Source organism: Calypte anna, chromosome 5A, assembly GCF_003957555.1.
Source record: "Calypte anna isolate BGI_N300 chromosome 5A, bCalAnn1_v1.p, whole genome shotgun sequence".
Taxonomy (NCBI): Eukaryota; Metazoa; Chordata; class Aves; order Apodiformes; family Trochilidae; genus Calypte; species Calypte anna.
The window spans coordinates 13101249-13118377 of record NC_044251.1 but is presented as its reverse complement, the minus strand read 5'-3'; the positions used below and the strand labels follow the sequence as shown (position 1 = coordinate 13118377).

The window sequence follows — 17129 nt, the reverse complement described above, 5'->3', positions numbered from 1 at the left end:
AAATAGTATGCTACGGGACCCTTCTCAGATTCCAGATGGAGTTCTAGCAAATCAAGTCTATCAGGTATTAATCACAGTTGTCTTTTTGTTTTTGTTTTTTTCCAGTGGCAATGCTGTTATCTGCCTAGCAGAGTAAAAGATTTTAAACCTCATTTAATTACTGTCATCATAAACTATCAGTGAGGTCAGGGTGCACCATAAATGGCAATGCAATATTTGTGAGGGGAGCATTTCACTTTTTAATAGCTTGCTTTTGTAGTGAATAAAAGCATGCAGTTTTTGTTTTCTGTGATTAAATCTGAACAGCATCCGATAGCCTTTTTGAAGAAAAGTAATTACTGGTTTTAAGATACCGTTTAACTATAATGGTTTTGTAGTTGCCCGTTGCTATACTACTTCTCTTATTTGTCTGCAGTGTACAGTGAATGACTGTTGTTATGGACCACTGGTGGACTGCATCAAACAGTATCCTTTCCCATAAAATTTTAGGTGCACAATTGACGAGCTTAGTCTGTGTGGAAAAGACGTGTCTAGCTTTAACCTGACATAAAGTTCTGCTTCACAAAACACATTTCATACTCCTCTGTTTTACATTCAATCAGCTAGAGGGTCACTGCAGAGCTTTCTTTTATACTGTTTAAGAAAAAACAGATGGACCAGGAGAAGTTGTCAGTTTGGTGGCTACGTGTTCATGTGCCTGATCGAATGTCTTTGGTTTTGATTAGTTGTAGTGCATGTCTGGTTTTCTGTTCCAACAAGTTGACCATGCTTTGAGCGGTGGATGGATGAGATACCTGGTAGTACCTTCCAATCTCAACTATTCTGTCATTAAATTCTTAAACTGCATAGATGGTGTTTGACATTATGGCATTGCTTTTTTATAAGTATCTGTTGTAACTGGAATGTTTTCAAGTGCAATTCAGGTGTGGTTGACCGATTAGTATTTTTAAGCTTCTATGGACATTCTAATGCAGTTCTTTTACTATCGTTTCTTCTTAGCAGAGATGAGGCTAGTTGTAGAAAAAAGCCTGTGTAATTTCAATTTTGCGGTTTGTTGGGTTTTTTGGTTTTGTGGGCTTTTTTTTAGTGTTTCTTGGTTAATTAGAGTTCCTCAGTATCCAATGAGAATAAGGAGGAAGCTCCACACAGTACTAAGTAGTCAATATTAAGATTTTAGTTTGTTAGAAATGATCGCTGTGACCCCAAATTTGTTTTAATAAAGTCCTGAATGAGTAGCTCTTCTGTTTTAGTCTGCTACCAATAGAAAAATTACAAAATCACGGCCTGCCATCACTGAGCAGGCTAGCAAGGCAATGCCTTTCCAAGCCTAGAGCATCCTTTGCATGCAATTTGGGGGAAGATATTGATTTCACTGAACAGTTGCAGGATAGGATAGCTGAAGTGATTAGTCATGAAAAAAAAAAATTTGTGGTTGTTATGCTTGTGGTGTTCACCCCTTAAAAATCTATTCTTTCCACCAAAAATACTTGCCTGCTGTCTACTGTAGACTTCTTTAATGGCAACAGGATACAGTTCTAATTTTATTTGTGTTTTGTGGTTTTAAAATAAAGTATTAACCAAACTGTCCTCAAAATTGAACACAGTTCTCTGAAAGTGTAGGTTAAACTTTTAAAAAGCTTGTTGATCACTAATTTTCATATCCAGAATTCCAAGATTAGTATTTTTTTGATGAACAATCTGTCTATAATCTTTTGAAAGTGTCATGTTAAAAAGTAATAACAACACCTGGACATTTTTTAAGAATAACTTGACCACAGATTTAAAAGGTATTTTCTGTCCTCTTCAGATTCTGGTTCAAATGAAGTTACTGAATATTCAGTGAAATAGTGAAAATAATGAGTTTTCCAACTTGATTTCGTATAGAAAAGTTTAATACTGAACTGTATGAGTGCATTATCTGCAACTATGTTGCTGAATTAGATGTTAATTTTGAGGTGCATAAAATAGTTTAAAATCAATTTAAAGTTAAGATTTTAAAAGCATAATGTCTTCTGAAGGATTGCATATTGATTTTAAATATAACTATCTAATTGTATATGCATGGACTAAAGTATGAAGTCAACCTCTTTGTAAATGCCAAGAGGCTATTTTTCAGTAATAGTTCAGATGCTTACGGGAAACCAGGCTGCTAGATTGCATGAGCAGAAAATGGCTTGTGAGGTTATTTACAAGTTTTGCCCCATGGTCATTGCCATACATCAATAACAGGTATTATTATAGACTAGGTCTAAGTGTTTCTGCTTATGATGCATTATAAGTTCTGTTTGCAGTATTTTTCTTATGTTTTAGCTGTTCTTCATTTTCCCCTTCTATAATGCTGTTATGTTTACAATAATACATAGTTTCAATTGATAAAAACTCTATGTTTATATGAAACGATAACATACAATTAGGATTTTTCCTATTTGGTGTAAAGTATTGCTGTGAGTTAAGTAATTAACCCTAACAGTAAGATGATCTGCAGTTTTAAGTTTTGAGAATATATTCTAAACAGAATTAGGAAGTTAACTGTTTTTAATAGAAGATTCTTTATCATGATGTCCCATAAGATTCTGCTCAAAAGTTTCCAGAACAGGACTTTGACCTTCAGGGAGGATACATTAAAAATACTCAGTGGAGTGACTTTTTAAAATCTTGCTAAGAATAGCACACTGGACCAACAGGCCATCACTGAAGTGAAAAGAACTTCACTGTAAAATATAAAATACTATTTAATCCTTCCCTGACATTAGTTCATGCTTCTGAAAAATCAATTAAAAGAATATTTTGTTACAGTAATATGTTTCAGATGGGTGTTATGCCTATGAATTTCATAATATGGAGAAAAAAACAGTTTATTTCATTCTTTGCTGAATTAGACTTGATAGAATAGTCAGTAGAAAGCATCCTAAAAGTTATTTAACAAGATGTTTTAGGCTTAGATTTTCTTTTAAGTTAGTGTATGGAATATTACAAATATTGAATTTTAACAAATAGTATTGAATATTACTTAATAGTAATCTTTTAAGGGTAATACTCAAATATTACCCTTATTTGTATGCTGAGATACAGTAGTCTGATTATCACAAAATGCTAAATGCTCTTAAAATGCCTCTTAAAATCCCTGTAATGAATTTTAAAACTTAGAATTCAAATCACTGATTGCTTCTGAAGTGTGGATGAAGAGAAATAGATTTTATGATTAATTACCTTACCTATGATGTTTTTCTGAAGCTGGTTCTTTTCCAATGTAATCTTGTCTTCCTTAACCTAAAGCTATCAGTGCTATTGGGCATGAACATGAAGTCTTGCTACGAGAAATGCTTTTGGAAAAAAATCTCTCTTTCATAGGTAAGAATCTGTAGTAGAGGCTAGCCAGTGAATCCTTAACTTCAAAGATCTCCATGAAGATTTACTTAAGACGAAAATAAGCCTCAACACTCTTTGTATTATGTAGTAAAGGAAGAATAAAAAATGACTGATGTCGTACATGTTATCTTTTATTGATTTAGAACTGAGCAGGAACTCAGTTACCTAATACCCTATATATACAGCACATGCACGGGCTTGCAATTAATATTTTATAGAATAAGTAGCTGAAAAAAATGCTTTAATATCTGCTGCAGTATTACTTTTGGTGTCATGAGATATTAGCCATAATCTAGGCCTTATGAGACTTAGGAGGAAGCATAAGAAATATTAGCTTCAAAATGCTTTATGTATTAAAGAACTGCTAGAGGATTCACTCATTTAGCTCTCTCTGCACTTTCTGCTGATTTTTTACTCCCTGCCTCCCAACTAATACAAGCACTCTTTTTGCCATCTATTGAAAGTTATTTTAAGGGTTAATAGTTATTTTCATCTTTTCTTTTAGCCTGCGCTATGTTTCTTGTATATGAGTGCCATTAAACCAATAATTACTGTTTAAAGCATCATTTCTCTTATTTTGATAATAAACTTAACAGTGACTTCTTAAATCTGAGTGCCCTTAGAGAGAGTAACAAAGTGAAAAAGAGACATTAACAAAATGAAATGATGTCTTCTGTTAGGGGTTGAGTGTTGTGCTAAATTTGTGTGATCTAGGAATTTTGCTGGTTTTACCAGAAACTATGATCTTTTAGGAGAGAAGTTAAGAATTTTGAGACCTTAAACAAACTTTAAAAATTAGAAGAAATATTAAAGTTTTTAACAGGCTTGTCCATATGATTAAAGAAGAGAGTTAGTGTGCTCTCTTCTTTTAGAGAAAAATGGAAAAAAAGACAGGAATAACTTTTGCATGCAGACTTGCTAATGATACTATAAAAATGTGAGGAGGTAGCTTTTCCTGCTTGGCTAGAGGAGCAGAGATACAGGCAATAGGCTGAATCTGTAATTGCAGAGATGATGTTGAATTAAAATACTAAACAATTCTGGGGACAATAAGTATAAAACAAGCTGCCAGGGAAGGTTATGGAATCACCTTCAATGAAAAATTCAGGGCTAGACTTGACACTCATCCATCAAAGCTGGTAATGAAATCAGTCCTGTCACAGTACAAGGGAATGGACTAAATGACTCACTAATGGATCCTCAACCCAACAATTATCATTTTATCTGGCTTGTGGAAGCTTGTGTAGTACACAAATAAGTGTATTTAAATTTTAGTGTTTCGTGACCCTGGGTAAGCATCAATTTTGTCTTTAGAAGTCAGCTTTAAAAAAATTGTGCTGTCAAATCAAAGTAGAATGGGTTAACTCATTGGAATATGAAGATATAAATGGGGGAGATTAAGTTATTGTTTACATTTTATGTATTCTGAAGCATCCTTAGTCGTAACTTATGATATGCTTATGGTTGTGTTTTGAATTTTTTCTGTGCATTGCATGTGTTTCTAAGGTTCTAGGTGTGATTTATTTTTTGGAAAAAAAAAAATCTTTTCCTAAGTATCTACAAATGAAGCCCTCACAGTAAGATCTCTCCTTTCTGAAAAATTAGTTCTAAAACTGCTTGAAGAAAGCCCATGAATATAGAAGAACTGGTGGTATTTCCTACAGGTCAACAAATTCAGGCTTTGAGTAAGACTGCATTCCAATTTTGAAGATAGCTTATGCCTGAAATTGCTGTATTCACAGTGCCATTACTTTTTAACATGTATTAAAGAAACAGATTCCTTGCAATTTTCATGTTAGCATACTATTCCAGTGTATTATTTCTCAAGAATAGTAAATTTTTTGGATCAGCTACATTCACCTGAGCAACAGAAAGTCTGTTACAGAAGAAAGCGCAGTTAAAGGACACAGTGAATATAAATTCCCCCAGTACAGTCTTGGAGTATGAAACAGCTTTTCAGGTCTGGGATGTGATTTGTTTGGTTTTAGAGCAACTGGCTTTCAAAATCTACAGCTCAGAAGGAACACCTTCAGATTAACCCAGAAAGTGATTGGAAACCTATAGAAACTAATGGGCTTTACATAACCCACTGAACATATGAAACACATCACATACCATGTCCTCTTTTCATCAAGAAGACAGCTCTCAAGTATTTATTAGTTTGCCTGAGATCAGAGTGATCAATGGAATACTTCTCCCAAAACAGGCTAACAGCTTCAAATGCCATAGTGAAATGCCAGAAATTCTAGATAGGACTTTCATTTTTTTTTTATATCTTCACCATGAATATATCGTTTCAGCTATAATGGGAAGATACTGACCTTTGGAACCTCATTCTTGCCTGTTTCCCACCATGATGTCACTCAGGAGTAGCCTGGATATAAATCATAAAATCTGATAATTTTTTTCTTCTGTAATCTCAAATTTTCAGTTGCTGCTTATTCATGCACCAGTAGAAGAATGTTTGGTTTATTTTTTGTATCCAGAGGCTAGTTTATGAACAATGATGAATTAAATTGTTATGCTTGAGTGTGAAGTTATGGTAAAGATCAAGCTCCACTTTTATTGGAAATCTAAATTAACAGCAAATCTGTAGAATAACTAATTATTAGTTCTGCTTCAATGTAATTTCAAATCTGAGGATGCATAAATGAAACTGTCAAAGCAGCTGTGGGCTGGCTTCAAGCCATTGGGAAATTTTCTCTTCATCCAAGCAAGAGCTAAAAGATTTCTTAAGGTGCAGAATGCTATCTCTATAGTTTCTGAGCTAATCTGAAACATACCAGGTCTGAAAAGCTAGAACATATTTTCTTTTGTTTTCTTGTTTGTTTTTTTTTTTAAAAAAGGAAAAAGCAGATGATGATTGTGAGGAGTTTCTATAATTTGCTTTGTTTTCCTCTCAAAATTATAAAGCTTAAAAATGCTGGAAGAAAGAGTAATATAGAATTAGGCTGCTGCTCATGACAGCCAACTGACATCAACAATAAACCTGTTTTTTACATGCTTTTAACATTTTTCTATGTTTATCACAATGGAAAATTTTAGGCGAAACCAGGTGAAAACATACAGAAACAGATTTAAAACAAAAAACGTGTTCCTTTTAAATCCATGAATTATTGCCAAAGGATTTTAAAAGTAGTCTGGCATCCTTGAAAAAAAGACTCTACTGAAGAATATTAAAAGTGTAATGCTGATGCAAACTCCAGTTCAGAGGCCTGCCACATTGACAGTGAAATGTTCTCATATCCGTCCTGATTTTTGGTGATTTAACACACATTTCCCTGAATTTGTGATACTAGCATTTTTTAGATGTGATAGAAAAGACTGAACTTTCTATTGCCATTTGTGTGTTCTGAAATAATGAAAATTTCAGCAGGTACATTATATTGTCTTTTTGAGTCTGTTTTAAACAATAAAGAGCATGTTACATTCAATAGAGATGAATAAAAATAGATTGTTCTTTATTTTTATCAAGATGAAGACATTATTTAGACCACTAATTCATTTTTCTGTTATGGCATAAAACTCACTATTCATAGTTTCTGTTAAATTAGAAGCTTGCTAATCTAAAAATCTTTTATCCATATACCTGATAATCTTTGAAAAATACCCAATAACCAAGTCTGTCTCCAAATCCTAGAAGTGTTTTATAGCTGATTGAGGAATATAATGAAATTTTGCAGTGTAAACACTTGTATTTGAAACATAGTGTGCCTACAGTGAAGAAATACTTCTAAATTTCAAAATAAACACTGTAGCTATCAAAAAGAATAAACGGCTATTGCCATTTACACTTAACTGAATATATAACTTTCTGAAATAACTCCTTTTCCACTTTCAGTATCAATTTACTGTATTCACTTCTGACATGTTCTTCAATGAGAAAGAGGAGGGAAGTTGGCTTTAGGCACTTAAAAAATATTTTGATTTTTAAAACTGTGTGTTTTTCTTGTTGTTAAAATGTTACTTGAACTCAAACTGCTGACCTTTCAGGATGTGCACAAAGTATTCTAAAACTGAGTTCTGAACACTGGCCATGAAACTACTGTCCTAACCTGATAAATGGATTGGAAATAAGCTACCCAACAGTGAGAATGGACCATTAATTTTAATCAAAGGTGATGTAGAAAGGCGAATGGGATGCATGACAATGTCAACAGCCCAGTAGGTGTTAAGGGGCTACACAGCCTTACTTGTTACTAGGTAGTGCCATTAGTTGAGCTTGGCTGAAGACAGAATGCCATGCCTGGAATTGAATGACCAGGTCACTCCAAATTCTAATGGAGAAATGGTGTTTCAGAAATACCACTGTAATTGTATCAGAAATCAAGGACAACAGTTTAGAAAATATTAAGGGCTTGCCTTGTCATCTTTACGTTGTTTTCGGGGGGTTTTTTGGTTTGGTTTGGTTTGGTTTTAAGGGAAGCATCTTTTCTCTTTTGTGGTTTTATCTTGCTATTGTTTCTTGAAATACTCAGCTCTAATATTTGTAAGCAGTAGAGTTGTACCATTACTCTTAACAGATTTTCTCAATCTTTGTGTGTTCTGTATAGAAGACAGGATGCAAGAAAAACTGGAATTATGGCTTCTCTGGTCTTTTATTAATTTATTTCTGGATAAGAGGGATTTTCTTGTTCCTTTTTCAACAACTTTATGCTAACACTAAAATAAACCCAAGAAAGCAGCTACAGTCTATCTACAGTTGTGGTATTGGTTGGTTTAATCTTAGCTTCCTGATGTGGGGAGACTCTTCTTTCAGTCAGCAAATATACCTCTTTATTTTGTGTATCTGAGGGTTATAAAGTACTGTATGACAGCTTGAATTAATGATGTTTATAATGAAGACATAAAAATGCAGGGATGACAAAGAAGCATTTTTATATCCATGCTTTAGGTTTTCTACAAAGGTTCATTTAATCTGACACAGCGTTGCATGCATAAGAAAGATATGTACTACTGCATTAGTAATTCTTGCACTCTTATTTAAAATGAAATTAATTATACTGCTGTCTACTTAATAGAATACTTTTATAAACAGTAGTTCTTGTTCTTCTCAAATAGCTGAAGATCAGCTTCGTGCAAAGGGTTATGACAAAACTCCAGACTTTATCTTGGAAGTGCCAGTAGGTAAGTCTTTTTTAAGATCTTTTTCTTATTTTGTGTAGAAATGTTCATGCTAAAATATTATGGCTACTTAAGTGGAGTATATTATAGGATACAGCAAATTATTCTCTTTTTTTCAGTAGTTACCCAATAATTTTAAGAGCTGCAGGTTTTGATCAGAGAGGTTTGGGGTTTGGTCAACACCAAAACAGAGTGTTTCCTCTTTGGTCTTTACATAATTTTTTCTCATTATCACAAAAGAAAAATAAAAGAAAATGAGAATCCCCCAAATCCCTACTCCCTTTAACCTGCTATGCCCCCTTCTTTATGAGCTCAATTCTGATTTAACAGTAATTGTCTTACACTTCCAGCCCAAATCAGTTCAAACCAGTCTTAGCAATTTAACCATTATACCTATAGGACCTTGTGTAAAGGTTTGTCATTGTTCAGCTGTTCTTTTGCCATCACATTGCACCTAAGTTTCACTGTGCAGTTGTCTATTGTTTCTTAAAAGCCTGAATAGCAAGAAGGCATAAAAATAGGTATAAATGTCATGTCAAAGTTCATCTACATTTTCTGGTCATGAGGCCATGTAAGAAGGTAATCAGATAACATAGTGGCTGGGCCATGGAAAAAAAAACATCCATGTTGCCCAAGTGTAAAGGGTTATTAATCACTTGTTGTAAATTGACTTTCCTGCCAAAAGACTTCACCTCCACAGAATGCAGCACCTGTCTGTGCAGATGCCTACTGTTGTGTCTGTAGGAAAAAATAAGAAGGCTGAAACCATGTGGAGATCATAAACATGACTGGTTTGTTTGTTCTTTAAGTTGACAGTGGTTTGAATTTTTACTGAGATAGTGATTTGTGCAATGGTGAAAAGAATTGAGTAGTTACTATAAAATGTTTCACTACTTGGAAGTGCTTGAAATACCATCTTTCAGCACAATTATCTGTTATCCAAAAGATAAACTGTGTCTACAAGAGTCTTCTGAAAAGATTTTAAAGACTTTCCTGAGGTCAATGGTGTTTGTATTCCTAATCACATTTCCAAAAAAGAAAAACAGTAGTGATGTGAATAAGAGTTGTGTCTACAAAAAAAAAAGTTCCTTTGTAGCTACATGACTTCATATCTGAAACAGTGAGATTTGACATCCTAAAGATCTGCAGTTCACTCTTGTTAAGCCACTCTTGGAGAGTTTTCAATTAATTCCTACTTCTTCATTTCTCTATCTTTTTATTTGTGAAGGGACTCAGTGAGATACCAGGGACTTGTGAGGGGATGAAGGAACAGGTTTTTTTAATCAAGTCTTAAGTTAGCAAGTAAGATTGTGAAATTATAAAATCATAGAATGGTTGAAGCTGGAAAGGACCTTTTTGGTGGTCATTTGCTCAAGCAGAGTCATCTAGAACAGGCTGCTGTGTCCATATGGTTTTGATTTTCTCCAAGGATGGAGACTCCACAACCTCTCTGGCACCTCTGGCCACCAAAGAGAGCCTGGCTCCATCTTCTCAACACGTGCCCTACACATAGTGGTACACATCGATAAGATCCCCAAACAGTGTGAACCATAATAGAAACAATAAATACTTGGTATTAAGATACACTCACTATTATATTAGGAATAGATAAGATTATATCCCATCAAGTCAGGAGCTTTATCAGATGGAAAAAACAAAAGCAGGTAGATGGAGATAATGTTTTTAACACTTGAGAGGTGAAACTGGGAAACAACGAGAAGAATTCTTTGGTTTGTAATATCACCCCTTTAGAAAGAAGGTTAAAAATAGCCATTGATTTGTTTGCATGAATTTGTCTCTAAACTTCTGAATAGTGATAATGCATTACTTTCTACAAATTACTTTGGTCACTTGAGATTGGTAGGAAATAATTTTCTATCTGTTATCTGATCTGAACTAAGAGAGTCCTTGTACTCTCTTCTTCAGGACTCAATACATTGCTAGGAGAGGCAGATGTTTCTTAGAAATTGTTTCTCATTTGACTACAGAGTTTATGCCTCAGCTATTGTATCTCCTGGGGTCTAAGGACTTTTGAGGGGTGATGTAGGAGCATAGGCCTTGCACAGGTTAACTTAGTTACTTACAGCAGCGTAGTGGTGGCTTGTGAAACTTAAGCGTGGTCACTCCATGAGTCATTTACCCAGATTTCCTGAGTAATTTTACAGTCTGTGGTCATTCATGTGCTGTCACAGCCTCTTCTACCTTTCTGTATTGTGCTTCTGGGTCTGCATGCCCTTTGAATACCTCATCCCAGGTCAAATAGAGGCTAAGACATCATGGCAGTGGATATCAGAGGAAACTCAAAATAAAGGAAACATTTTTAAAGACTTCAGTAGTGATACCCCATATTATGTTTTGGAGAAAGAACGATGTTTCAGGGGGAATCAATTTCTCCTGCAAAATTAGATTGTTAATTTCAAAGAAGACTTTCCTTTTACTAAAAGGAAAAAAAAATAATTTTATTAATGATAGAAGTTTAGTTCTGCAAGAAATCAGGAAAGATGTAAAGTAAATCAAATCCTGTGGCATTGAAAGAAACATGAAATTCAAGATCACATTTTCTAGTTAAGCATTACTGGTTTTGCAAAAATAAGGAAACAGATATATATATCTATGATAAAATTTCTATCCATTCTTACACCGTCCACTCTGAATTGGTGAGAATTTTCTGTCTTTAAGAGCTTAGCTAACTGTTGTTATTTACTAAAGGTTTTCAATTTCTTACCTGACAACTCCTTTCCAGCAGTAAGGGACAACTGCACCCTGAGTCTAGTCTCTTCTTCTTTACATTCTGTTTGTCTTAGAATCAATGCAGAACAGGCTGTTATTAAACTGAAATGGATATAATTACCCATTTATTTTCTGGTACTTTATTTTTTTTAAAAATGTCCTATATGCATATTTGAAGGATATTTTTACAAGTATGTAACTCTGTTGCAAAAATGAATTTTGTGAAAGATGGGGAGGTCAATAGGATATTCTTAAACACATTCTTAGAGGCTTTTGAGTTTGATTTTCATAGTTCACTTTTTTTTCTGCTGTCACTCTAGCTGTTGAGGGACACATAATTCACTGGATTGAAAGCAAAGCCTCATTTGGTGATGAAAGTAGCCACCAAGCCTACTTGCAAGACCAGTTTTGGAGCTACTGGAACAGGTACATTTCTGTTAGATTTTCTTACAGACAAATAGGAATGTGTTTTTAAAAGAAGTTACTGGAAAAAAGTACTTGTGATTTTTGTATTAAGCCATGTGAACAAAATACATGTTAATAATCTGGCATTTTGAATGTCATTAATTAGTATGTCAAGTTACAATGCTGACATTTCTGAAAAATACACATACATGTTAATATGCAGCAGATATATATGGCAATTTTATAGTGATGCTTGGTGACAGAATAATGTCACAGTTTACAAGACAGAAAATTAGCTCTGTTCTGGCCCAAACCAGGACATTGGTATAGAAGTTATATATCAATTTTTTTTGTACCTGACTTTAAAGGTGGATTTTGCTGTAACATTTTGTAAGGACTCCAAGGTGTTAAATATGATTTTATCATGTACTAACTAATATTGCAACTTTGAAAGTCAAATAACATCTCTCAATGAGCAGTCAGTCAAGTACCTTTAATGTCAAAGAAGCTAGACTGAATTAATATTCCAGTCCGTGAGACTGTGTTGGAAGTAGTTTTGTGATTTTGTCAATTATTGTTATTGCTGTTTATATTGAAAATTACTACAAAAATTATTGATTCTTAGATATAGTGAGTTTACATTCATATAAAGCAAACTAGAAATCTTATTGAGATCAGTCACTCCCTAAATCCAGAATTTGGTGATAGGCTGACTATGGAAATCAGGAAGATTTCTGTGGGTTTTTTTTTTTTTAAAAAAAAATCCTCTTAGTTGTGATTTTGATACTGCTTGGCCAAAATAACAACACCACATTATCTTTCTTGACAAATGAATTCTGAGGTACTGCAGCTTATTCTAATGTAATGACAGTTGGGTTAAGGAATACTTGTTGATAGATTAGGCTGCATGTAAGTTAGGCAGATAACTGTCATTGTTCTCTGAAACTACTGATATGAAAATTCTCAGGTGTTGATGCTCAAACTGTGAATCAATTTTGAATCATTTAATCAGCTTATGGAGGGACCACTCAAGTGAGAGACAACTTCCCAGTCCATCCACCACACCTGTGTGTCTCCTTGCCTCTTGGAGGAGGAATCATCTATAGAAGTATCAGTTCACAATAGAGAGATCATGATACTCAGCTAATAGTTTAGGGTTTTGAAAACATAGTCTGTTGATTTGAGCTTGAAGGTGAATATAAATTGGAGAGAAAACCCGTAACATTGCCTCTTAGATGTGGGTAGAAATACATGTCTAGATATTTTGCAAGAAATGAAGATAAGAGGCTTTAGATCTTTTCCATTCATGTTTTTGTCTGTTTGTTTCTCTGAAAAGCAGAAGTGAGACTGAAAAAGTTTCTAGGTTTTTTCCCATGTCTGTCACAGATGTAAGTTTAATTCTGCACACAATCTGACTGAAAGCTTTGAACATAGTTGTGGATTGTTTGCTGTTATGTGTGTATTTCATTAAACCCTCTACTCTGTGCTAACTAAATCTGTGAGTCTCTTAAATTGGTCTGTAGTGACAGGAAAGAAATGGCACTTTCTCATTTAACAGAACAGCTCCCTAGATGCAGTCAACCATGTCTGTTCACCTCAGTGCAAAAGAACACCTTTTTATTACTCCGAGTTCTGCAGGGACAGCTTAGCAAGGCTTTTTATGGCTCATACATCAATGGTATTGTTAAGCAATTTTCAGTTGCAGTGCTGCACTGCAGCCTCATCTTCAAATTAAGCTTCACATTAAAAATGTACAAAGTGTACCTTGTCAGTGGTTTTTCACAGTTGTAATTTAGAATGCTGTTTAGATATTGAGAATTTTTGATAATAAAGAAAAAGGAAAAGACAAGTTTGGTCTTGGATATTCCCAGACTGAATCTGCAGAGTGCTTTTTTTTAGAAAAAAAAAAAAAAGTGGTTTTATATGCTGAACAAACTTAGTATAAAATTATTCATGTACTTACATAATTCCTTTTTTCAATATGTTTCTTCCTTCAAAATGGTGGAATCCACTGAGCAGACTATAGTTTTCACTGCCACCAGGCAGACATGACAACTGCATATGCAAAACACAGTTGCTTTGTGCACGTGTAATCAGTACCATACCTTCCCTTCTTTGCTGTCCTACATTGGTATATTTCTTAGAACCATAAGGATAAAAATTGTTGAATAGTTTGTGTTGTGAGAAGTGATTTGGAGAACATGAACAGGAGGTAACACAGATTATATTTTAAAGCATGGTCTGAGAACATGTTTTAAAATATTTTGGTGTTTAACTGAATGCTGCTGTTTCTTTTGTTTTTCCCTAGTGTCTAATTTTATAATTTTTTTCTAACTTAAATTAAAAATTGGAGTCCTGGCTGTAAAAGACTGTTAAACAGTCAGAACTGAGAGGCATGACTGCTTTTTTCTAAGAGGCACATAGAGATCAACAACACATGGTTTAAATAGTAATTAGGGGGTGCACTGTCAGTGACTTGCTATAAGGAGATATACACTCCAATCCAGCAATTTACATTTTCTGTCTTCTGCAGGCCTGGCTAAGGTATATGTACATTCTGGAATGTAATTTCTAAAGAGTCTCAAGAGAAAGCTTGATGGTGTTAATAGCTAAGGAAACTTCACTGTATTTAAAGAAGACAGTAGGAAAATGTCATCTTTGACACTGATATTAAACTAAAGGTAATTTCACATAGTGAGAGAAGCATTTCATCTTCTCTTTGAATGAGAATGGTAAGACATCCCTGTACTAAATTTCTTCTCCCATTTGTTTGCATTCTAAATGTCCTGTGCTTCTGCTTTTTTGAAAAGAATAAATGAAAGTTTCCTATAAGTAATTTTAAGATAGTAACCACACTTTTTGGAAGCCTACATTCATGGTTGTGTTGTTAATTAACACATTATGTCTGATCTTTAGACTTCAGTTTAAAACTAACAGTCATAGTAAAATTTTCATAGAGTCCTGTAGGTGTTTCAGATAAATGCAGTTAGAAAAAATGTAAAGGATTGTGTTTCAGTCACAAACACAGCTGATGTGTTCTCAGGGTTTTTTGACAAGGATGTTCTGTTCAAATTCCTTTGCAGTGGGCTACAAGGATCAATCATATGTGAACAAAGACTGAAACAGACTTTTTTTTTCTCTTCAGCTGTTTATAATGGTTTCACATGATACTGTGAAGACTGTTTAATAATTGTTGTCTGATTGTAGGTGATAGGGGAAGAGGGATGTATGCTGAGGGTTTATGGATGTCTGTTCTATAACAAGATCAGTTTTTTCCAATTGCAAATAGTTTAAAATTTGTACTGGTAAATTGAAAGCCAGTGGTATAACAGCTTGACTTGGAGGAAACCTTGGGAGTTGCATTTGTCAAGTGGCTAGGAAAACTGTTCATGCATACCCAGTATCCAAAGCTTCATTGGCAGCCCAAACATAAAGAGCTGAAAGGTCATTCTTCTTCTTGCAGTATGATGGTTTGTTGACATATTTTGACACACTGGTACAATGCTGAAAGGTTTTGACCTTACTGCAACACTAAGGGACTTAGGGTTTGTTTAGCTATCTACTGCTTGTAGATTTTCACACATGCTGGGTTTTACCCTGCTCCTTTTTGTCTCCCTCCCATCTCCACTTGATATAAGTAAATTAATCTTAAAAATGGATGTAGATAGAAGAGAGTTTATGATGATTTTGCAGCTTAGGACTGTGTATAGATAAATTTCTTCATGAAGAATTCACTTCTTAAAATTTGCCATACCAACTTTGTAACCTTAGTAGCACTGAGTGAGCTATGTCTGGTTTTAGACAAGAGTAGAATCAAAAGCAGTGTTTTCTACTAGTTTGCTGATTCAGTAGTTTACTCTGTGAAGATGCTAAAATTCCGTGTTTTCCTGCAAGATAAAACTATGTGTACACTCACATGCACACATATATGTATAACCACTTCTCTGCACTTCACATTCTAGATATATTTAGTTTATTTTTAACTGCATTTGACATGAACTGTTGTTATCTTTATTCAATGACACATGAACCATATACAAATAATGTAATTTATGAAAAAAAATTTTTTTTTTCCTTGACTCAAAAGTTTGGGTTTTTTAGATTTTACTGGTCATTTCCTCTTTAATACAAGAGCATGAAAGTATTTTCCATTAAGACTACAACTCATGCCTAGCATTGCTATGATGTTAATTGTTTGGCTGAGCATTTAGATTCCTTTACTTTCTAGCAAAACTAGTTTTTGTCTAAGCAAATAAAGAACAGACTGTACCATACTAATACTAGCATTTACCTTTGAATAATTGGCTAGTAAGTATATATTTTCATGCATTGTTCTCCTAAGATAATTTATATATAGGATATTTTTATAATTTAATTCTATTACTTAAGTTTTGTTTACTGCTAAATTTTTATATTCTCAACTTTTAAGGCACTAAATTAAGCACCACGTAGCCATGTTTTTTTCCTTTTATTTTTTCTACTCTCTTAAATATTACTATGTCACAGGGACTCCTGTAGTGTAGCTTGTGCATTTTCCGTTTCCATCCACATTACTGCAAGTCTTCACCTCCAATTTTCCTGGTATTTCTCATTCAGATTAGGCAAGCATCGAAGTTTATGTACAATAAGAGCTGACAGCATAGATCCTGCTATGCTTGCCAAAGGCCTGGTTGCAGACACTCTACTATGTCAAAGAATGTCAACCCCCCACAGACCTTATCTTTCAGAATTCCTTGTAATTTTTAATTGACATTTACATCTGACATTTTCAATGTATTTCTTAGTGTTGAGTCTTTATCTACCTAGTAATAGTTAAAACCAAAGCAAAGCAGAGAGTCTTCCTGTAAACTATGATATCATATATTTTTCGTTTAACAAGGTCAGAAACACACATGTCCAACCACCCCTTCCTTAATGTAATTCTATATTTGTTAGTCTAATCCATTTCAAATGGTAATTGAGGAGGGAAGTAGGGATATAAAGCAAAATTTAACTCTTATTACTAACAAACAAAGCAGAAGTATATTAGTATTACCACGCATCGTGCACAGGAAGGATACAGAGATTTGGAGGAAAATTTAAGACTACCAATAGAGATTTTCCTTTAAGTCAGGCAATGGAACACTGAATGTAGTACCTTCATACCTATATTCATGCAACATATGCATGCAAACAGCATATTGCCAATGAAGTAAAGCGGGCAAGTGTATAATTTAGCTGCATGTTGCAGTGTGTTGAGCTTCTTTGCTTTCAGAAAACTGAATTTTTCATTTGGTTTAAAATACAAATAACCCAATAAATTAATATGAGCATAATTATACATGTATTGGAAGTTAGAATAAGGGAATACGGTTGATCATAAATGTCACAAAGCAAAGACATAGAAGAAGCATTTTGTCACAAATAATGCTGCTTTTCTTCTAATTAGTTAATTTACATTTTACAAATTAAGGGCAAGATTCAAACAGAAGATAATCTAGTAGCATATCATAGCTTTACTG

At 34.0% G+C, this 17129-nt stretch overlaps 1 protein-coding gene across 4 annotated transcripts in view; it reads left to right on the top strand.

Annotated features, from left to right (window-relative positions):
* Window positions 1–17129, top strand: part of C5AH15orf41 (chromosome 5A C15orf41 homolog) — a 123084-nt gene that overhangs the window by 53829 nt on the left and 52126 nt on the right. For 2 of the 4 annotated variants that reach the window (XM_008495249.2, XM_030452565.1), the window contains exons 6-10: window positions 1–64; window positions 416–465; window positions 3284–3351; window positions 8431–8496; window positions 11544–11649. The exon at window positions 1–64 is cut by the window's left edge and continues 16 nt beyond it. In XM_008495249.2, coding sequence (XP_008493471.1) covers window positions 1–64; window positions 416–465; window positions 3284–3351; window positions 8431–8496; window positions 11544–11649 — 354 coding nt within the window. Of the gene's footprint in view, window positions 65–415; window positions 466–3283; window positions 3352–8430; window positions 8497–11543; window positions 11650–12595; window positions 12668–17129 lie in introns of those variants that run through there. The other 2 variants (XM_030452563.1, XM_030452564.1) reach the window with 2 other exon arrangements.